General features: G+C 42.2%; 1 protein-coding gene across 2 annotated transcripts; it reads left to right on the top strand.

Moving 5' to 3' along the window:
• Positions 1 to 398: 398 nt before the first annotated feature.
• LOC121541953 (dnaJ homolog subfamily C member 18) lies at positions 399 to 19,333 on the top strand. Of its 2 annotated transcripts, none has more exons than XM_041851363.2 (8): positions 399 to 994; positions 10,049 to 10,223; positions 10,443 to 10,588; positions 16,276 to 16,482; positions 16,637 to 16,749; positions 17,207 to 17,316; positions 17,525 to 17,697; positions 17,853 to 19,333. In XM_041851363.2, exons 1-8 carry the CDS (start codon positions 868 to 870, stop codon positions 17,975 to 17,977), a joined length of 1,176 nt encoding a protein of 391 aa, XP_041707297.2. In that variant the 5' UTR covers positions 399 to 867; the 3' UTR covers positions 17,978 to 19,333. The 2 variants fall into 2 exon arrangements, with proteins under 2 accessions (XP_041707297.2, XP_041707296.2); XM_041851362.2 differs by having other exon boundaries at positions 400 to 994; positions 17,204 to 17,316.
• Positions 19,334 to 23,112: the final 3,779 nt, after the last annotated feature.

Here is a 23,112-nt window from a genome sequence, read left to right as displayed (position 1 = left end):
ATATTATGCCATTAAACTACAACTAGGCCTACCGTTGAGTCTGATGTGTCTATGTGGATGAATTTATTTTGTTGCCATTCTAATGTTCATGTATTTGTGTGATGATATCAAAACTGCTGTTATGGAGATAATGTTGTGTTCATATATTTTTTTTACTTTTGTAAAATATGTTTTAGTTTGTGGATTACAGCTGCCAATAAAACAAAATACAGAATATACTGTTCACAAGACAACATTGTATCACTCTGTCTGACATGTTTGTTAATAATGTTACAAGAATGTAGCAATCAGAAGCTGCAACAACGTCCAAAATGATTTACATGTAACACTGCTGAACTACAGATGAGTCAATAGGTCAAGGGCAGAGGTTTTCCATTGGTTGACTTGACTGTTGTTGCTAACTCTGCCCGTTTCCGCTTCCTGTTGGCATGGCGGTTACCAAAGAAGCTCTGTGTTAATACGGGACTGGTTAATGTCGGTATTACATTTCTTCCCGTATTGCATGGATTTGAACTAGTTCCAGTTTTTCTATCGTTATTCGGACGACTTGAATAGGCGCTTGCACCTGTGTTCATGTCTGACTTCTAAAGTGGGAGGCGTCATCGCTAGTATGATACCTGATAGCTACGGCGAAATATCATAGCTTACCTATTGCTAGCTAGCTTGTTATCTGTAAACAAAGCTAGCTAGCTACGGCTCATTTCAGTTGACAGACAACGCCCATGTACATCTCAACATAAGATAGCTATTAGCAAAATTATTACGATTTCAGGCAGTCAACCGCATTTGTGTAGCGAGCGTAACTTATTGGGGTTGCAGGCCTCGGTGAGAATAAGCTAACTAGCTAGCCATCGAACAGCTGTCAAAATGGATAAACAGGAATCGGATCGATTGATAGAGAAAGCAAAGCTGTCCTTGCGGTCAGGGCGGAGAGAAAAAGCCCTTCAACTGTTGTATGAAGCCCAGAAAATATTCCCCAGCACCCGGGCCAGAGGTAAATATGCCGTAATGGCCGTCTTGTTAACGTTAGCCTTGCTTGCCAACTTGAATATTAAAAGAGAAAGTGCAACGTCTGTATCTTGTAAATATGAATTTGATTATGTATGCTCCCCTCGAATCAGTGAACATGTTAAGCATATGTTATAGCTACATGTCATCTGAATGATATGTACAATATGGTCGGCCTTATAATACAGGTAATCTCTTTCTATAGCGTGTGTGCTAGCCTGTAAACCACACTACAATGTATAGTTAGTAATGTTTATTTCATTAATTTATCCGTGTTATTGCTCAACCTGGTGGTGCAGCTGCAACCAGCGAAACTGGTTAGCTAGTATCATTTCTGGTTAACTGTCATAAGTAACTCATCTTCTGAAGATAAAAAGGGACTAGGTTAGGGAATAACGTTACATGTTTCAGGTACATAATGTTACTTTAATACAGGGGTTCCCAACCTTTTTTCCCCAGGGCCCCCTTTTTCACATTTGAAAAATGTCACGCAAATGTATATTAATCCTCAATTAAATGATAGTCACGCATTGCATAAGATTACTTCCCAAGCAAAGTCCAATTTCTTTGACACCACAACTGTAGAATGTTGTAGCTAGGCCCAAATGGAATCTGCTGGAATGTGTTATATTTTCTATGGAGATTTCTGCTGAAAATTCTGCTTAAATCTTTTTTTAAACTCTGGTGTAAAGTGCCTTGCAAAAGTATTCATCCCCCTTGGCGTTTTTCCTATTTTGTTGCATTACAACCTGTAATTTAAATTGCTTTTTATTTGGATTTCATGTAATGGACATACACAAAATAGGCCAAATTGGAGAAGTGAAATGAAAACAATTTTTTCAAAAAATAACGGAAAAGTGGTGCGTGCATATGTTTTCACCCCCTTTGCTATGAAGCCCCTAAATAAGATCTGGTGCAACCGATTACCTTTAGAAGTCACATAATTAGTTAGATGTGCACACAGGTGGACTTTATTTAAGTGTCACATGACCGTGTGTGTGTGTGTATATATATATATATATATATATATATATATATATATATATATATATGTATATGTATATGTATGTACAGTGGGGGAAAAAAGTATTTAGTCAGCCACCAATTGTGCAAGTTCTCCCACTTAAAAAGATGAGAGAGGCCTGTAATTTTCATCATAGGTACACGTCAACTATGACAGACAAATTGAGGTTTTTTTTCTCCAGAAAATCACATTGTAGGATTTTTAATGAATTTATTTGCAAATTATGGTGGAAAATAAGTATTTGGTCACCTACAAACAAGCAGCATCATGCTGTGGGGATGTTTTTCATCGGCAGGGACTGGGAAACTGGTCAGAATTGAAGAAATGATGGATGGCGCTAAATACAGGGAAATTCTTGAGGGAAACCCGTTTGTCTTCCAGAGATTTGAGACTGGGACGGAGGTTCACCTTCCAGCAGGACAATGACTCTAAGCATACTGCTAAAGCAACACTCGAGCGGTTTAAGGGGAAACATTTAAATGCCTTGGAATGGCCTAGTCAAAGCCCAGACCTCAATCCAATTGAGAATCTGTGGTATGACTTAAAGATTGCTGTACACCAGCGGAACCCATCCAACTTGATGGCGCTGGATCAGTTTTGCTTTGAAGAATGGGCAAAAATCCCAGTGGCTAGATGTGCCAAGCTTATAGAGACATACCCCAAGAGACTTGCAGCTGTAATTGCTGCAAAAGGTGGCTCTACAAAGTATTGACTTTGGGGGGGGTTGAATAGTTATGCACGCTCAAGTTCTGTTTTTTTGTCTTATTTCTTGTTTGTGTCACAAGAAAAAATATTTTGCATCTTCAAAGTGGTAGGCATGTTGTGTAAATCAAATGATACAAACCACCCAAAAATCCATTTTAATTCCAGGTTGTAAGGCAACAAAATAGGAAAAATGCCAAGGGGGGTGAATACTTTCACAAGCCACTGTATGTGTACACGTCATGCAGTTGAATGGGACACTTAATTTTATACAAATAAAGGTAATCTGTTACATGTAAAATGACTTTATTTAACTTTTATTTCAGTACAATCAGTGTAAACGGATATGAAAACAGTAAGTTAATGAATGAATAAATAAATATAAGATATACATAGTGTCATATAAAGTGTCATGAATTGAGTACTGTTTCTGCTAGAGAGAGCAATAGATAAATGTTCTGTGGGAAGAGTCAGCTCTTTTCTGCCTGGAGGATGTACGTATTTCTAATTCAAAGAAAAAACTATAATTAATTAATGTAGCCTATGCAACTCAGACCGTAAACTTTAATTCAATAACATATTATGTTTTTGTATGTATGAACTAAGATTCAAGATTTTCATTGACAAAATAAGTTTCACTGTAATACCCTGAACACTTACATCTGAATTTGAATCACTTGAATCACTTGTTTGAAGAGTCAATCAGGCCGTCAGATAAATAAACCAAACCTTATAGAGGTGTAGACAGGAATGGAACAGGGCCAACATTGTTTCCTAAAGACTGTGCTTTCACAAAGTATTCACAGCCCTTGACTTTTTCAACATTTTGTTACAGCCTGAATTAAAAGAGAGAGAGAGCGAGATCCACTGCTCTCACCTCTCTGGCATCAGTTTTGTCTATTGACATGTACCTGTGCCACCCCTCTTCAATCAATCAATCAAATGTATTTATAAATTCAGACACCTCACTCAACGCAGCGATGATGTGCACATATCCTTCCTCTCTTTCCTGTACCCTTCCACTTGTGCTGGGTCGAATATATGAATAGAGTTAAAGACAGCTAGTCTCGGGTGCCTCTCCGTCAAAGCCTGCAGCTTAATGGCACATTCTCTCATGGCAGCCTTGAAGAGCTCTGCACACCCATCTCTCTCTTGCTCTGGAAGTTCCTCCAGCTGAGTGGTGGTGTGGTGGCGCCAGTCATCTGCCGCTGCCGTACTCCAAGAGGTCCTGCAGCTTGTCGCTGATGATGTGGGCTGATGGCTCTGGTGTCTTCTCCAGTTTCTTAAGAAGGACCACTAGCTCCAGACTGTGTTCAACGATGAACACAGCCTGGGCCTTCAGCAAGTATTATTGGTTCCCCAGCAGCTCCTTCAGATCCTAGACACACTTAGCAGGTGGTTCAAAGGTGTCCAGTAACTCAGAGAGGACATCCATGTGCTCTGCCAGCACCATCTGAAGTCCTTTGCCAGCATGAACGCTCTGAGCTGCTGCCGATGCTGGGGGCCTGGCAAAAATACCTCTTAACAAGAGCACACAAGGTGTTCATTTCCACAAACACTTCAGGCAAGACATCTCAAACAAGGTTTAGGAGATGTGCAACACATGTCACATGGGTTGGGTTGGGAAAGAGTTCCTTCAGGATCTCCTTGAAGGCCTTTGTCGTGCAGCTGGCTGAATCTGATACAACAACCCACACCTGATTGAAGCGCACTTGGACAGGATATCAACGCCTGGGACACTGTTGTAAAGTTGACTTTGTCCAAAAACGGCCTGAAACTAGGTTTTTGGTCCACGCAGATATTTTACCAGCCAAAATTACACAAAAAAACAGGTGCGCATACTTTGTAATGTTTCTAAAATAATACATGTATTACTAAGAAGGAATGTGGTATATTGCTTAATTTGTTGTGACCACATAGCATGTTGGGGGCGATGAAACAACGGGAAGCCCATTCACTGTGTCATTATTGACCAATTAAAGCTCACTATAGTTTCCAGGCCCTACTGGACTGGCGATTGATACCTACAGTTGAAGTTGGAAGTTTACATACACTTAGGTTGGAGTCATTAAAACTCATTTTTCAACCACTCCACAAATTTATTTTTAACAAACCTATAGTTTTGGCAAGTCGGTTAGGACATCTACTTTGCATGACACAAGTCATTTTTCCAACAATTGTTTACAGACAGATTATTTCACTTATTATTCACTGTATCACAACTCCAGTGGGTCAGAAGTTTACATACACTAAGTTGACTGTGCCTTTTAAACAGCTTGGAAAATTCCAGAAAATGATGTCATGGCTTTAGAAGCTTCTGAAAGGCTAATTGACATCATTTGAGTCAATTGGAGGTGTACCTGTGGATGTATACCTGTGGATGTATTTCAAGGCCTACCTTCAACCTCAGTGCCTCTTTGCTTGACATCATGGGACAATCAAAAGAAATCAGCCAAGACCTCAGAAAAAAATGGTAGACCTCCACAAGTCTGGTTCATCCTTGGGAGCAATTTCCAAACTCATGAAGGTACCACGTTCATCTGTACAAACAATAGTACGCAAGTATAACACCATGGGACCACGCAGCCGTCATACCGCTCAGGAAGGAGACGCGTTCTGTCTCCTAGAGATTAACGTACTTTGGTGCGAAAAGTGCAAATAAATCCCAGAACAACAGCAAAGGACCTTGTGAAGATGCTGGAGGAAACAGGTACAAAAGTATCTATATCCACAGTAAAACGAGTCCTATACCGACATAACCTGAAAGGCCGCTCAGCAAGGAAGAAGCCACTGCTCCAAAACCGCCATAGAAAAGACAGACTACGCTTTGCAACTGCACATGGGGACAAAGATCGTACTTTTTGGAGAAATGTCCTCTGGTCTGATGAAACAAAAATGGAACTGTTTGGCCATAATGACCATCGTTATGTTTGGAGGAAAAAGGGGGTAGTTTGCAAGCCGAAGAACACCATCCCAACCGTGAAGCACGGGGGTGGCAGCATCACGCTGTGGGGGTGCTTTGCTGCAGGAGGGACTGGTGCACTTCACAAAATAGATGGCATCATGAGGAAGGAAATGTATTTGGATATATTGAAGCAACATCTCAAGACATCAGTCAGGAAGTTAAAGCTTGGTCACAAATGAATCTTCCAAATGGACAATGACCCCAAGCATACTTCCAAAGTTGTGGCAAAATGGCTGAAGGACAACAAAGTCAAGGTATTGGAGTGGCCATCACAAAGCCCTGACCTCAATCCTATAGAAAATGTGTGGGCAGAACTGAAAAAGCGTGTGCGAGCAAGGAGGCCTACAAACCTGACTCAGTTACACCAGCTCTGTCAGGAGGAATGGGCCAAAATTCACCCAACTTATTGTGGGAAGCTTGTGGAAGGCTACCTGACCCGTTTGACCCAAGTTAAACAATTAAAAGGCAATGCTACCAAATACTAATTGAGTGTATGTAAACTTCTGACCCACTGGGAATGTGAGGAAAGAAATAAAAGCTGAAATAAATCATTCTCTCTACTATTATTCTGACATTTCACATTCTTAAAATAAAGTGGTGATCCTAACTGACCTAAAAAAGGGAATATTTACTAGGATTAAATGTCAGGAATTGTGAAAAACTGAGTTTAAATGTATTTGGCTAAGGTGTATGTAAACTTCCGACTTCAACTGTAGCACTACCTAGCCAGCTTGCTAGCACCAACATGAGGGTGAAGCAAGCGTGGCTATCCGAATTTCCGCGTTAAAAGTGTCTCGGCCGTTAGATTGAGAGAGCCTGACTAGTATCCGCTTCGTCTTCTCTTCCCTAGCAGTTGAAACTCAAACATTTGAAAAACAACCTAGCTTGTGAACAAAACAATGTAAATAGCCAAGAAACACAAGGACAAAGTCTCACTTCAGTAGAATTTCATTTCAAGTAAACTAGACCAACTTTTATGCCTGTGCCAGCGCTTCTAAAAATGAATCTTTCACTCAGCACTTGACGTATGCACAGCCCCCAGCCAGGCAGTGTTGCTGCGCGAGGTGGGATAGGCTATAGGATTCGTAGTTCTTTGACTTTATGCGATTAATTTATGAGCTATGAAACAAAACGGTAGAAATACTTTGAAAACAGCTACTGCAGCATTTATTTTGCTATAAATGTGATCAGAAAGTATTCATACCCCTTGACTTATTCCACATTTTGTTGTTACAGACTGAATAAAAAATGTATAGATTTTGTCTCACCCATCTACACACAATACTCCAGAATTACAAAGTGAAAACATTTTTAGATTTTTTTGCAAATGTATTGAAAATGAAATACAGAAATATCTAATTTACATAAGTATTCACACCCCTGAGTCAATACATGTTAGAATCACCTTTGGCAGCGATTACAGCTGTGAGTATTTCTGGGTAAGTCTGTAAGAGCTTTGCACACCTGGATTGTACTGAGTAAAGGGTCTGAATACTTATGTAAATGTGATATTTCAGTTTTACATTTTTTATAAATTTGCAAACATTTCTAAAAACCTGTTTTTGCTTTGTCATTATGGGGTATTGTGTGTAGATTGAGGGGGGAAAAACAATTTAATCAATTTTAGAATAAGGCTGTAACGTAACAAAATGTGGAAAAAGTAAAGGGATCTGAATACTTTCCAAATGCACTGTACATACAACACACACACGGAGAGATTCCAACACGCAGCACACGAAAGGACGCCCCATCATTCATTTTCTTTTCATATTGTTCTGGTCATTATTTCCTCCATGGTAACCCTGACCCTATTTAGGCCAGTGATTAAATACAGGCTAGGAAAGCTAGCAATATTTGCCACTGTTGCCTTTGATCAATGTGCCACAAAGCTGTGCATAGCACTCTCTCTCCCTCTCACACACCCGGGCAGAACCCAACACCCCCACCCACACACACACACACACATCAGAGTTCCACACACACACACACTACAGCTAGCCAACTTTTACAAAGATGTGAGTCACACTCTCTCTCCCACACGCTGGTAGAACCCAACAACCCCCCTCCGCCCCACACACAGACCACAGAGTTACACACACACACCACAGAGTTCACACACTGCAGAGTTCAGATAGCTAGCTTGCACTAAGCGAGGAAGCTAACGTAGCTAGCTAGCCTGCAAAGTTTACCTCAGTTTGCCACCGGTGAAGATAGCTTATACAATGCAACATAACGAGTGGGCTACTCTGTTACCCTACTATCAAAATAAGTAAGCTAGGTTATTTACATCCAAATACTTACCAGGTTGTTAGCTCGCCTTTCGAGTCTGGTGTTGATTGGATCTCAGGTGCTCCACCACCGTTTTGCTTTCTTATGTGGTCGATAGTGTTGGCATGCTTTACAAAAGAAGATCCCCTTGTCCTCATAAACATAATTTGGGAACTCTTAAGCCTTGTTCACATTGGCAGTTTAGAATAGACTGAAATCATTTTTTTTTGCATATCTGATTAGAATCTGTTCTTTTTCCTGAAGTCTGACCAGCCAAAAAGCACATGGAAGCAGATATTTCAAGTCACCTTCGTAGGTTGTTTGAAATCAGATACAAATCTGATTCCTGGCCATGCAACTTGTCTGAACGGTCAAATCACAAGTGCTTTTTAGACTGTTATTTGGCATATATTGTTGCTTGCTAGCTACTCTAACAGTTTTGACAAGAACATGTGGTAGCTAACTAGCTTGTTAATGGTTTACAAAAAATGTGTGAATATGCTAGAAAGTTAAACAGCTACATAGCTAGCTACTTGACTACTGTTCCTGGCCAAAAATGACTTGTTTTGAAAGTTGGATAATCTTATCCTTTGAGGCTTTAAATGCATTCTTACTTATGATCATTCAAAGCAACTGGGAAATGTCCATGGCAAGCATTGTTGTCACCTTAGTTTGCTACATAACTTCTGAGTGATAGGACGCACAAGCACCACCACCAATCAGCCACTGTGCACTCCATTGACAATGAGTTATTTCCATCGGAACGCAAAGAATTTAATGCATCTGGTGGACATGAAGCGTCGGGCAGGCCGGTATGGTCCAGGCAAAATAAATAATGGGGGCTCGCCGTACCAGTAAAACATGAGCCTACATTTTTTCAAGAGAACTGTATCATTACCACATGTCAGATACATGAAATATGAGCGAATGGATTTGAAAATGTTTGGTATAGCCTACGCTCCAAAATGCGATGTGGTTCCACGAGAACACTGACATTTTGTCAAGGCAGAGATGAGTGGGTTGACACTCGCCAAATGTCATTACACTTTTTGGTGTTTTGTGTAACCGATGTCTATTTCCATTCATTCTTTACGGCTAGGCCCACAGAGATCCTATTGAATTAATAGGGATTCTATATGTATGATTAGGCTCATATATTTTTGGGGTGCAAGAGCATGCACATATAGGAGGTCCCGTACCGGGAATAAATTAATTATACTTTCACCCCTGCTTGTAACTTGCTGTTTGGACAGTCAGTATTCCAAAATTGATTTGAAAAACAAAACCGATTTGAGCATTAAGGCCTGCAGTGTGAACAAAGCTTTAGTCTTGCTCTTGTTTTTGCAGTCAGATTGGTCGCGAGATGTCTTCTTCTAAGCTCATCTGTTGACAATCAATCTAGGCATTGTTTCACTTTTTAATTTCTCTTCTCACTGACTGACGGGACTAGCGACTGTCAGTCAGGCACCTCACATCCTCCTTTTCCCCCGCCCCCTTCTCAAATCCCAGTGGAGGAAAAGGGAAGATGTCCAGCAGTAGATCTATTTATTTATACATTTTCATGTTTTTTCATGGTTGTTAATTAATAAAATAAAATGTTTAATCGCAATACAATAACATGTGGGTTGCAGTTGCTTTTAATTCAACGCCTCTGTATTGTGCTTTGAATCGAATGCAGTTAATTTTGTGCATTGTCTGAGGCTCCGGAATTATGCGTGCGCGGATTCCATTTGGGCCTGGTTGTTGCTCAGCTTCTAGGCAAAGATATTCCCATGTGCATTAGTCACGTCTTCCACTGGCATTTTACTGCTTATTTCTAGCCTAAAGCATTGTGGATTTATGTGTCGTTTTAGATCGGTATAAACAATCGCAAATTGTTTTTAGTTTTTTACTCTTTAAATCAAGGAAGGTCCCGCAACCCCCCCCACCACGAAACGTTGATGCCCCCTATGGGGGCCGTACCCCCTAGGTTGGGAACCTCTGCTTTAATACACACCAACAGTTAGGCTTATCCAGACTGAGACTGGCTGTCTCTTCTATTGATATTTACCCCCTTGCCTGATCTCTCTGTCTTCCCTCAGTGCTGATTGATGCCATAGTGAGGAATGGGAGCTCTGCTACTACAGAGGAGTCACACATACCCCCACCACGTGGCTTCCGATCAAATGAAGAGGACGGGGATCGAGAGGAGGCACGCAGAGGAGGCAGTGAGGAGAAGAAGACCTACACAGAGGATCAGTGTCAGGGTGTTCTCAGGTACCTGCCCCCTAGCATTAAATCACACTCACACTGACTTTACCGGAGGTTTTTACATTTTATTTAGTGATAGGCCATCATTCATCTTGAGCACTCAGAGACCATAGCTACATTTGTCAAGTTTTCCACCCAGTGAAAGTGCACCTGCACATTGTCCACATTGTACTGTTGTAATGTCAGATTTCATAAGATTCTTTGTGTTTTGTTTGATCCATGCAGGATAAAGAAATGCAAGGACTTCTATGAGATCCTGGGTGTTCCTAAAGACGCTAGTGATGAAGATCTGAAGAAGGCATACAGGAAGCTGGCACTGAAGTTCCACCCTGATAAGAATTGTGCCCCGGGAGCCACAGATGCATTTAAAGGTAAAGGGATGCCTCTGTTACTGCTGTGTTGCCCTCTCCAGATCTTCCACATTAGATGATCATGTGAGCATTCCTCATGTGCTCCTAAAATGCGCTGACCACCTGGCACGTGTCTTCACTGACATTTTACATTCTTTATTTATTTTTTAACGTTTTAGTCATTTAGGAGACACTTATCCAGAGCGACTTACTGGAGCAATTAGGGTTAAGTGCCTTGCTAAAAAGAAATGCACCTAATCGGCTCGTGGATTCAAACCAGCGACCTTTCGGTTACTGGCCCAACGCTCTTAACCGCTAGGCTACCTGCTGCCCTTTTTCAACCTATCTCTGACCCAGTCTGTAATACAAACTTGTTTCAAGCAGACCACCATAGTCCCCATGCCCAAGAACGCCAAGGTAACCTGCCTAAATGACTATCGCCCCATAGAACTCACATATATAGACATTAAATGCTTTGAAAGGCATGTCATGGCTCACATCAAGACCATTATCCCAGACACCCTGGACCCACTCCAATTCGCATACTGCCCCAACAGATCCACAGATGACGCAATCTCCATTGCACTCCACACTGCCCTTTCCTACTTGGACAAAAGGAGCACCTACGTGAGAATGCTGTTCACTGACTACAGCTCAGCGTTCAACACCATAGTGCCCTCCATGCTCATCACCAAGCTCAGGACCCTGGGACTGAACACCTCCCTCTGCAACTGGATCCTGGACTTCCTGACGGACCGCCCCCAGGCGGGAAGGGTAGGCAACAATACATCCGCCACGCTGACCATCAACAAGGGGCCCCTCGGGGGGGGTGCTTAGTCCGCTCCTGTACTTCCTGTTAACCCACGACTGCATAGTCGCGCTCGACTCCCAACACCAAGTTTGCTGACGACACGACGGTGGTAGGACTGATCACAGACGACGATGAGGCAGCCTATAGGGAAGAGGTCAGAGATGTGGCAGTGTGGTGCCAGGACAACAACCTCTCCCTCAACATCAGCAAGACAAAGGAGCTGATCAAGGACTACAGGAAACAGAGGGGCGAGCACACAACCATCCACATCGATGGGGCTATAGTGGAGCGGGTCGGGAGCTTCAAGTTTCTCTGTGTCCACATCACCAAGGAATTAACATGGTCCACACACACCCACACAGTTGTGAAGAGGGTACGACAGCACCTTTTCCCCCTCAGGAGGCTGTAAAGATTTGCATGGGCCCTCAGATTCTCTCAAAGTTCTATAGCTGCACCATTGAGAGCATCTTGACTGGCTGCATCACCGCTTGGTACGGTAACTGCAAGGCACCCGACCACAAGGCGCTACAGAGGGTGGTGAGTACAGCCCAGTACATCACTGGGGCCGAGCTCCCTGCCATCCATGACCTCTATACCAGGCGGTTTCAGAGGAAGGCCCAAAAAATTGTCAAAGACTCCAGCCACCCAAGCCATAGACTGTTCTCTCTGCTACCACATGGAAAGCGGTATCGATGCAACAAGTTTGAAACCAACATGACCCTGAACAGCTTCTACCCCCAAGCCATAAGAGTGCTAAACAAGACTGATTAATAGCTAATCAAATGGCTACCCGGACTAACTGCATTGACCATTTTTGCACTTACTGTCTTGCACTGACTCTGTAACACACACAGTGGACTCTACCCACACACTCACACATTCTTACACTGACACCCCAACACCAGTGGAGGCTGCTGAGGGGAGGACGGCTCATTATAATGTCTGGAAAGGAGTGAATGGAATGGCGTCAAACACATGGAACCCATGTTTGATGTATTTGATACCATTCTACTTATTCCACTCCAGCCATTACCACAAGACTGTCCTCTCCAATTAAGGTGCCATCAACCTCCTGTGCCCAACACACACACACATACACACACTACATATTCCCACATACATATAACATGCGCACACGTGCATACTGACGCAACACACACTCACACTTTTACACTCACCATATATAGGCTGCTGCTACTGTCTATTATCTATCCTGTTGCCTAGTCACTTTGCCCCTACCTACATGTACATACAGTGGCTTGCGAAAGTATTCACCCCCCTTGGCATTTTTCCTATTTTGTTGCCTTACAACCTGGAATTAAAATGTATTTTATGGGGGGGGGTTGTATCATTTGAGTTACACAACATGCCTACCACTTTGAAGATGCAACATTTTTTTTTGTGTGAAACAAACAAGAAATAAGACAAAAAACTGAACTTGAGCGTGCATAACTATTCACCCCCCATCAAGTTGGATGGGTTCCGCTGATGTACAGCAATCTTTAAGTCATACACAGATTCTCAATTGGATTGAGGTCTGGGCTTTGACTAGGCCATTCCAAGACATTTAAATGTTTCCCCTTAAACCACTCGAGTGTTGGTTTAGCAGTTTAGGGTCATTGTCCTGCTGGAAGGTGAACCTCCGTCCCAGTCTCAAATCTCTGGAAGACTGAAACAGGTTTCCCTCAAGAATTTCCCTGTATTTAGCGCCATCCAGCATTCCTTCAATTCTGACCAGTTTCCCAGTCCCTGCCGATGAAGAACATCCCCACAGCATGATACTGCCACCACCATGCTTCACTGTGGGGATGGTGTTCTCTGGGTGATGATAGGTGTTGGGTTTGCGCCAGACATAGCGTTTTCTTGATGGCCAAAAAGCTCAATTTTAGTCTCATTTGCCCAGAGTACCTTCTTCCATATGTTTGGGGAGTCTCCCACATGCCTTTTGGTGAACACCAAACATGTTTGCTTATTTTTGTCTTCAAGCAATGGCTTTTTTCTGGCCACTCTTCCGTAAAGCCCAGCTCTGTGGAGTGTGCGGCTTAAAGCGGTCCTATGGACAGATACTCCATTCTCCGCTGTGGAGCTCCACAGGGTTATCTTTGGTCTCTTTGTTGCCTCTCTGATTAATGCCATCCTTGCCTGGTCTGTGAGTTTTGGTGTGCGGCCCTCTCTTGGCAGGTTTGTTGTGGTGCCATATTCTTTCAATTTTTTTATAATGGATTTAATGATGCTCCGTGGGATGTTCAAAGTTTCTGATATTTTTTTATAACCCAAACCCTGATCTGTACTTCTCCACAACTTTGTCCCTGACCTGTTTGAAGAGCTCTTTGGTCTTCATGGTGCCGCTTGCTTGGTGGTGCTCCTTGCTTAGTGGTGTTGTAGACTCTGGGGCCTTTCAGAACAGGTGTATATTATGTCATGCAATAAAATGCAAATGAATTACTTAAAAATCATACAATGTGATTTTCTGGATTTTTGTTTTAGATTCCGTCTCTCACAGTTGAAGTGTACCTATGATAACAATTACAGACCTCTACATGCTTTGTAAGTAGGAAAACCTGCAAAACCGTCAGTGTATCAAATACTTGTTCTCCTCACTGTATGCTGAGATCATGTGACACTTAGATTGCACACAGGTAGACTTTATTTAACTAATTATGTGACTTCTGAAGTTAATTGGTTGAACCAGATCTTATTTAGGGGCTTCATAGCAAAGGGGGTGAATACAGTGAGGGAAAAAAGTATTTGATCCCCTGCTGATTTTGTACGTTTGCCCACTGACAAAGATATGATCAGTCTATAATTTTAATGGTAGGTTTATTTGAACAGTGAGAGACAGAATAACAACAAAAAAATCCAGAAAGACGCATGTCAAAAATGTTATAAATTGATTTGCATTTTAATGAGGGAAATAAGTATTTGACTCCCTCTCAATCAGAAAGGTTTCTGGCTCCCAGGTGTCTTTTATGCAGGTAACGAGCTGAGATTAGGAGCACACTCATAAAGGGAGTGCTCCTAATCTCAGTTGTTACCTGTATAAAAGACACCTGTCCACAGAAGCAATCAGTCAATCAGATTCCAAACTCTCCACCATGGCCAAGACCAAAGAGCTCTCCAAGGATGTCAGGGACAAGATTGTAGACCTACACAAGGCTGGAAGGGGCTACAAGACCATCGCCAAGCAGCTTGGTGAGAAGGTGACAACAGTTGGTGCGATTATTCGCAAATGGAAGAAACACAAAAGAACTGTCAATCTCCCTCGGCCCGGGGCTCCATGCAAGATCTCAACTCGTGGAGTTGCAATGATCATGAGAACAGTGAGGAATCAGCCCAGAACTACACGGGAGGATCTTGTCAATGATCTCAAAGCAGCTGGGACCATAGTCACCAAGAAAACAATTGGTAACACACTACGCCGTGAAGGACAGAAATCCTGCAGCGCCCGCAAGGTCCCCCTGCTCAAGAAAGCACATATACAGGGCCGTCTGAAGTTTGCCAATGAACATCTGAATGATTCAGAGGAGAACTGGTTGAAAGTGTTGTGGTCAGATGAGACCAAAATCGAGCTCTTTGGCATCAACTCAACTCGCCGTGTTTAGAGGAGGAGGAATGCTGCCTATGACCCCAAGAACACCATCCCCACTGTCAAACATGGAGGTGGAAACATTATGCTTTGGGGGTGTTTTTCTGCTAAGGGGACAGGACAACTTCACCGCATCAAAGGGACGATGGACGGGGCCATGTACCGTCAAATCTTGGGTGAGAACCTCCTTCCCTCAGCCAGGGCATTGAAAATGGGTTGTGGATGGGTATTCCAGCATGACAATGACCCAAAACACACGGCCAAGGCAACAAAGGAGTGGCTCAAGAAGAAGCACATTAAGGTCCTGGAGTGGCCTAGCCAGTCTCCAGACCTTAATCCCATAGAGGGAGCTGAAGGTTCGAGTTGCCAAACGTCAGCCTCAAAACCCTAATGACTTGGAGAAGATCTGCAAAGAGGAGTGGGACAAAATCCCTCCTAAGATGTGGGCAAACCTGGTGGCCAACTACAAGAAACGTCTGACCTCTGTGTTTGCCAACAAGGGTTTTGCCACCAAGTACTAAGTCATGTTTTGCAGAGGGGTCAAATACTTATTTCCCTCATCAAAATGCATATCAATTTATTAAAAATGTACATGCGTTTTTTCTGGATTTTTTTGTTGTTATTCTGTCTCTCACTGTTCAAATAAACCTACCATTAAAATTATAGACTGATCATGTCTTTGTCAGTGGGCAAACATACAAAATCAGCAGGGGATCAAATACTTTTTTCCCTCACTGTACATATGCACGCACCAGTTTTCTATAAACATTTTTTAGCTTTTTTTGAAACAAGTTATTCTTTTCATTTCACTTCACCAATTTGGACTATTTTGTGTATGTCCATTACATGAAATCCAAATAAAAATCCATTTAAATTACAGGTTGTAATGCAACAAAATAGGAACAACGCCAAGGGGGATGAATACTTTTGCAAGGCACTGTATCTACCTCAATTACCTCTTACCCCTGCATATCGACTCAGCACTGGTACTCCCTGTATATAGCCATGTTATTTTTATTTGTTATTGTTATTCACTGTGTATGTATTCCTCGTGTCAGTATTTTAATTTTGTATTAGATTTTTTATCTTTAACTCTGCGTTGTTGGAAAAGGACCCTTAAGTAAGCGTTTCACTGTTAGACTACACCTGTTGTTTACGAAGCATTCAACAAATAAAATTAGATTAGATTTGTATTTTTGTGGAACTGCCGGTGCAGATAATTAGACTAGCTCCTCCCTTCTCATGCTGTTGTCAGACAACACCACACCATAAGAGTATCAATCGTAGGCCTGATAAGTATTTTCTTTACAGCCATAGGCAATGCGTATGCAGTGCTCAGCAACGCTGAGAAGCGTCTTCAGTATGACCAGTATGGAGAACAGGCTCCCTGTGAGAGCGCCGCCCACCCGTCAGCCCACGCTCGCCACGGACACTACCGCAACTTCAACAGGGACTTTGAGGCCGACATCTCCCCTGAGGAACTCTTCAACATCTTCTTTGGAGGAAGGTTTCCCACAGGTCAGTTTGTGTGTGTGTCTGTTTCTGATAGAAAGAGTTGGTGTGTGTGTGTGTTTATCTCTCTTGTTACTTGAATTTTGGATTTGAGTGACTCATTGTCAGTTGTTGCTTAGTAGTTAAGAGCATGTAAATCATGTCTGTTCTGCTCCCTCAGGCAACATCCATGTGTACACCAACAGAGGAGCCACCTACTCTAACTTCTACCAGCCTCGTCGGCGACGTGCATATGAGAGGCGCGAGGAGGAGGTGGGGGAGAACCGCAGTCAGGTCAGTCAGTGCCCACATGAGGAGAAATCTCCTAGAAACTCCCACCAGTTCAACTCATAGATGTTCTGTGGCTGTGTGATTAACCAACAAGGCTACAACTTATGGGTTTCTTATGGGTTTACAATTTATGCTGGGCCTTGATTTGAAAGAACTCCACTCCCTAAGGTTGGGTGGGTGGAGGGTTTAGATTTGATCCTGTTTTTGTCATTGTGCTGCAATAGGCAATTAAATGGAGAACCTTATGCTGCTCCAAGAGGATCAGTTATGGTGGGGGTTGAAGGTTGACCAGTGAAACAGACCAGCTGTGAAATTAAGAGTCTTTCACCATGCCTAGACCAGATTTTAGTTGTTGCAGTAAGCAAACGAGTCATTGAAACTTTACTGTAGATTGATTCAATGTATTTACAGGTATGTGATGTGTGTTTGAACTTCTTCTGGTTTTGCCTTTCCTCAGCAGAACACCTTCACAGCCTTCCTGCAGCTTCTTCCTGTTCTGGTGCTGATCCTCATATCTGTTGTGACCCAACTGATGGCCACCAACCCTCCTTACGGTCTATTCTACAAACCGTGAGTCCACCACAACATCAACCAAGCTTCTTGATTATAAGTTTGTCTCTAAAATAGACTGCATATGAACCTATTTCACAGACTGGTAGCATGGTAACTGTCAAATGCTGGGTGCAGAGTGCATGAGGACCCTGAAGAGGGTGAGGTGTGATGGGTATTGGGTACCCTTTGTAAATATTTAGTTGGACTGACTGTATGTTTATTTCAGGGCCATGGGCCTGGTGGTATCCCGGGAGACCCAGAACATGGGCGTGCCCTACTACGTGGACAAGGGCTTCCAGAAGGAGTACCGTGGGGAGTCCCTGGAAGAGCTGGAGAAGACCATAGAGAGTGACTACATCGAACACCTGCAGAGCAGCTGCTGGAAGGAGAAACAGCAGAGTAAGTCCAGCTGCATTCAGGTCCTGGCAGCTTGACTCTGTCCCCATTGACAACCACCTGAGACGTGTTGACTGAGATAGCAACACATGGTTTATTCGTGTTGTAGAGTATGAATGTATCCATATATGAGCTGATGTTTTTCTCTTTCCTCACAGAGTCTGACTTGGCGAACCTTGCACAACTGTACCGTGATGACAGACTGAAGGCGAAGGCTGAGTCTCTGAAGCTGGACAACTGTGACAAGCTGTACCGCTTTGTGGGTCGACAGAGAGGAGAATGAGGGGCTTAGACAGGAGAAGAGGGAGGCATCTCTTTCCAGCTGGGAATTCTACACTTTACTCATTTAATATTGTTTATTTATTTAATTTATTCAATCGGGGCACTTTTTTGAAGAATATCTCTTCTCTGGATAGAGCACAGTGGCAGCCAAAGCCTTTGATCTGAAACATTGTGCCTTCTCTCCCCTCGGATGGAAGAAAATGGAGGTGCCCACCTTGGCTCTGTGGATAACCACATAAAGCCCAGCCTGGCTGGCTCTGGGATTGTTTTATTGATGTACCTTGTTTCTACTTCCTTACATTAAGGAATATAGGCTTGCTTACAAGGTTTGAGAAAATGGTTGTCTGTTCACACGTACACTTTCCGTTAGTCACCTGTTTGAAACATGTTTAGCATTGCTGCTGGGTTACTCATTTATTTCCATGTTTGTTTCTGTGGCGTGAGTTAAATGGGAGTATATTGTTTAGGTCTTGGGAAAGAACATAGTTAGAGCAGTGAGTTACTTTTTAAGTGGAAAGAACATTTAATTGTGAAGAAAGAATGCAAGGACCTGAAAACCACTAACTTCTAGAAAAGGTTTTCAGACACAGAGGCAAACGAGAGCTTCTATTTGAAAAGACCGATCTATATGGTCTTAAACTGTGAAGAAAATGTAGATTTGTCGTGCTTGCTGTTTAAAGAAAGTAAGGCCAGAGCTATATACTATATCTCTAGTACATTAGATCCACTTAAAATCTAATTTCTGTTTTATGTGAAGACAGAAATACATTGATACTTTGTTTCTTTTGCTGTGCTCTAAGACTTTGCCAAACGGCATTGCTATAGTCGTACTTGTCCATTATTTGGTCCTTCTGGTTCATTCTGAAGCACTTTGTGATGCCGTTTTATTTGGAACCTGCTGTCCTAGTCTCTATTCTCTAATGCATGCAGCCCAGAGTGAAGCCACATATTCTTGCCTCTTTTACCCTGGCCTTGTGTTACACCTCAGGTGCTCAGTCAACAGCTGCTGCAGCACACCTCTTTGGAAAGGACTATTAAGAGCAATCCACTCATCCTGCCCATTCATGTAATCAACTGTTACTTTACTAAGCACTTTCAAACATTTCTCCAAATGAACATTTGTTCAGTAGTAGTTCCAATCTTTTAATGCTTGACCTTCCTTTAGTCAGATCATAAATCCAGCAGACGAAGGGTTAACAGCCACACTAGTGGCAGACAGACAGGATGCAGTTGTCTGTAATGGATTACAGATTAGACCTGATGCTAACTAGAGACCCAGTTGCCTCGTGGCTAAACTCTGGTGATTTGTACTGTCAGAGCAGGTTTTCAAGCTGGTTTATTAAAAAGTTAAACAATCCCTTGGTGTCTATGGGTTGCTTTTGTCTAGTATGTCTATAGAGCATTGATCCAGATTGCTATACTCTCAACCATTTTCCCTACTGGTGTTACACCCCAGCTTAGGCAGAGTTTCAGCCTGATTGCGCTGTCGACAATGCAAATTGTTCGATTGAGCTGACATATGCAGCGTTTACCGTGAATGCGGTCTCCGCGAACAAGGGAACATTGTCGACAACGCACGATCGGATTAAATCCCAGCCTTAGTCCTTGTTGGATTTCTTTGTAGCTAGAAACCTTAATTGAAACAATAACAAAGCAGGCACCCCGCCTATGTTTTGGGTGAAAAGCTGAGGGATGGGCCTGGAGAAATGTAACCACTCTCAAATTCATAGACCAAGCTATGGATGGACTAAACATCCATGATACATTTGCTTGAACCATGTTTTCAGGCTACACAGAGTATGTTTTAATTTACATTGGAGTACAACAAGTTTATATTTTGGATCCTGATGGGGTACAACAGTTAAACTAAGCTTATCAGGCATTTCTAAGTTATATTTTTCAAGAATCAGTGGATATATCATTAATTTAAGTACAAAAATTGATGTGTCAACTAAGGATCATAGCTTTAAAACAAAATCACACTACTTGCTTTGCTGAGTTGGGGAACCACAATCATGCACAAATATTTATTGGACCACCATATGTACTCAAAGGGACATGCCTGTACAATACTATACAGAGGACTTCAAAACAATTGACATACACAATGCAAGGTCTATACATTTTCTGTTGACACATTCAGGAGTTGGGGTATACAGTTGAAGTCAGAAGTTTACATACAGTGGAGAAAAAAAGTATTTAGTCAGCCACCAATTGTGCAAGTTCTCTGACTTAAAAAGATGAGAGAGGCCTGTAATTTTCATCATAGGTACACGTCAACTATGACAGACAAAATGAGAATTTTTTTCAGAAAATCACATTGTAGGATTTTTAATGAATTTATTTGCAAATTATGGTGGAAAATAAGTATTTGGTCACCTACAAACAAGCAAGATTTCTGGCTCTCACAGACCTGTAACTTCTTTAAGAGGCTCCTCTGTCCTCCACTCGTTACCTGTATTAATGGCACCTGTTTGAACTTGTTATCAGTATAAAAGACACCTGTCCACAACCTCAAACAGTCACACTCCAAACTCCACTATGGCCAAGACCAAAGAGCTGTCAAAGGACACCAGAATCAAAATTGTAGACCTGCACCAGGCTGGGAAGACTGAATCTGCAATAGGTAAGCAGCTTGGTTTGAAGAAATCAACTGTGGGAGCAATTATTAGGAAATGGAAGACATACAAGACCACTGATAATCTCCCTCGATCTGGGGCTCCACGCAAGGTCTCACCCCGTGGGGTCAAAATGATCACAAGAACGGTGAGCAAAAATCCCAGAACCACACAGGGGGACCTAGTGAATGACCTGCAGAGAGCTGGGACCAAAGTAACAAAGCCTACCATCAGTAACACACTACGCCGCAGGGACTCAAATCCTGCAGTGTCAGACGTGTCCCCCTGCTTAAGCCAGTACATGTCCAGGCCCGTCTGAAGTTTTGCTAGAGTGCATTTGGATGATCCAGAAGAGGATTGGGAGAATGTCATATGGTCAGATGAAACCAAAATAGAACTTTTTGGTAAAAGCTCAACTCGTCGTGTTTGGAGGACAAAGAATGCTGAGTTGCATCCAAAGAACACCATACCTACTGTGAAGCATGGGGGTGGAAACATCATGCTTTGGGGCTGTTTTTCTGCAAAGGGACCAGGATGACTGATCCGTGTAAAGGAAAGAATGAATGGGGCCATGTATCGTGAGATTTTGAGTGAAAACCTCCTTCCATCAGCAAGGGCATTGAAGATGAAACGTGGCTGGGTCTTTCAGCATGACAATGATCCCAAACACACCGCCCGGGCAACGAAGGAGTGGCTTCGTAAGAAGCATTTCAAGGTCCTGGAGTGGCCTAGCCAGTCTCCAGATCTCAACCCCATAGAAAATCTTTGGAGGGAGTTGAAAGTCCGTGTTGCCCAGCGACAGCCCCAAAACATCACTGCTCTAGAGGAGATCTGCATGGAGGAATGGGCCAAAATACCAGCAACAGTGTGTGAAAACCTTGTGAAGACTTACAGAAAACGTTTGACCTGTGTCATTGCCAACAAAGGGTATATAACAAAGTATTGAGAAACTTTTGTTATTGACCAAATACTTATTTTCCACCATAATTTGCAAATAAATTCATACAAAAAATTTCTTTCTCATTTTGTCTGTCATAGTTGACGTGTACCTATGATGAAAATTACAGGCCTCTCTCATCTTTTTAAGTGGGAGAACTTGCACAATTGGTGGCTAAATACTTTTTTCCCCCACTGTACATACATATATATATATATATATATATATATATATATATATATACACACACACACAGGTCATGTGACACTTAGATTGCACACAGGTGGACTTTATTTAACTAATTATGTGACTTCTAAAGGTAATTGGTTGCACCAGATCTTATTTAGGGGCTTCATAGCAAAGGGGGTGAAAACATATGCACGCACCACTTTTCCGTTATTTTTTTAAAAAATTGTTTTCATTTCACTTCTCCAATTTGGCCTATTTTGTGTATGTCCATTACATGAAATCCAAATAAAAAGCAATTTAAATTACAGGTTGTAATGCAACAAAATAGGAAAAACGCCAAGGGGGTTGAATACTTTTGCAAGGCACTTTACACCAGAGTTTAAAAAAAGATTTAAGCAGAATTTTCAGCAGAAATCTCCATAGAAAATATAACACATTCCAGCAGATTCCATTTGGGCCTAGCTACAACCTTCTACAGTTGTGGTGTCAAAGAAATTGGACTTTGCTTGGGAAGTAATCTTATGCAATGTGTGACTATCATTTAATTGAGGATTAATATACATTTGCGTGACATTTTTCAAATGTGAAAAAGGGGGCCCTGGGGAAAAAAGGTTGGGAACCCCTGTATTAAAGTAACATTATGTACCTGAAACATGTAACGTTATTCCCTAACCTAGTCCCTTTTTATCTTCAGAAGATGAGTTACTTATGACAGTTAACCAGAAATGATACTAGCTAACCAGTTTGGCTGGTTGCAGCTGCACCACCAGGTTGAGCAATAACACGGATAAATTAATGAAATAAACATTACTAACTATACATTGTAGTGTGGTTTACCTTAGCCAAATACATTTAAACTCAGTTTTTCACAATTCCTGACATTTAATCCTAGTAAAAAAATCCCTGTCTTAGGTCAGTTAGGATCACCACTTATTTTAAGAATGTGAAATGTCAGAATAATAGTAGAGAGAGATTTATTTCATCTTATTTTCCTTTCATCACATTCCCAGTGGGTCAGAAGTTTACATACACTCAATTAGTATTTGGTAGCATTGCCTTTAAATTGTTTAACTTGGGTCAAATGTTTCAGGTAGCCTTCCACAAGCTTCCCACAATAAGTTGGGGTGAATTTTGGCCCATTCCTCCTGACAGAGCTGGTGTAACTGGGTCAGGTTTGTAGGCCTCCTTGCTCGCACACGCTTTTTCAGTTCTGCCCACAAATGTTATATATGATTGAGGTCAGGGCTTTGTGATGGCCACTCCAATACCTTGACTTTGTTGTCCTTAAGCCATTTTGCCACAACTTTGGAAGTATGCTTGGGGTCATTGTCCATTTGGAAGACCCATTTGCGACCAAGCTTTAACTTCCTGACTGATGTCTTGAGATGTTGC

Source organism: Coregonus clupeaformis, chromosome 27, assembly GCF_020615455.1.
Source record: "Coregonus clupeaformis isolate EN_2021a chromosome 27, ASM2061545v1, whole genome shotgun sequence".
Classification (NCBI taxonomy): Eukaryota; Metazoa; Chordata; class Actinopteri; order Salmoniformes; family Salmonidae; genus Coregonus; species Coregonus clupeaformis.
This window is presented reverse-complemented; position numbering and strand designations above follow the sequence as displayed.

Excerpts from the sequence above, each read along its gene's own strand:
- LOC121541953 (XM_041851362.2), top strand. The coding sequence starts at position 868 with ATGGATAAACAGGAATCGGATCGATTGATAGAGAAAGCAAAGCTGTCC. Across the intron at positions 16,750-17,203 it reads TGGGGGAGAACCGCAGTCAG|CAGAACACCTTCACAGCCTT; the intron begins GTCAGTCAGTGC and ends GCCTTTCCTCAG. Across the intron at positions 17,698-17,852 it reads CTGGAAGGAGAAACAGCAGA|AGTCTGACTTGGCGAACCTT; the intron begins GTAAGTCCAGCT and ends CTTTCCTCACAG.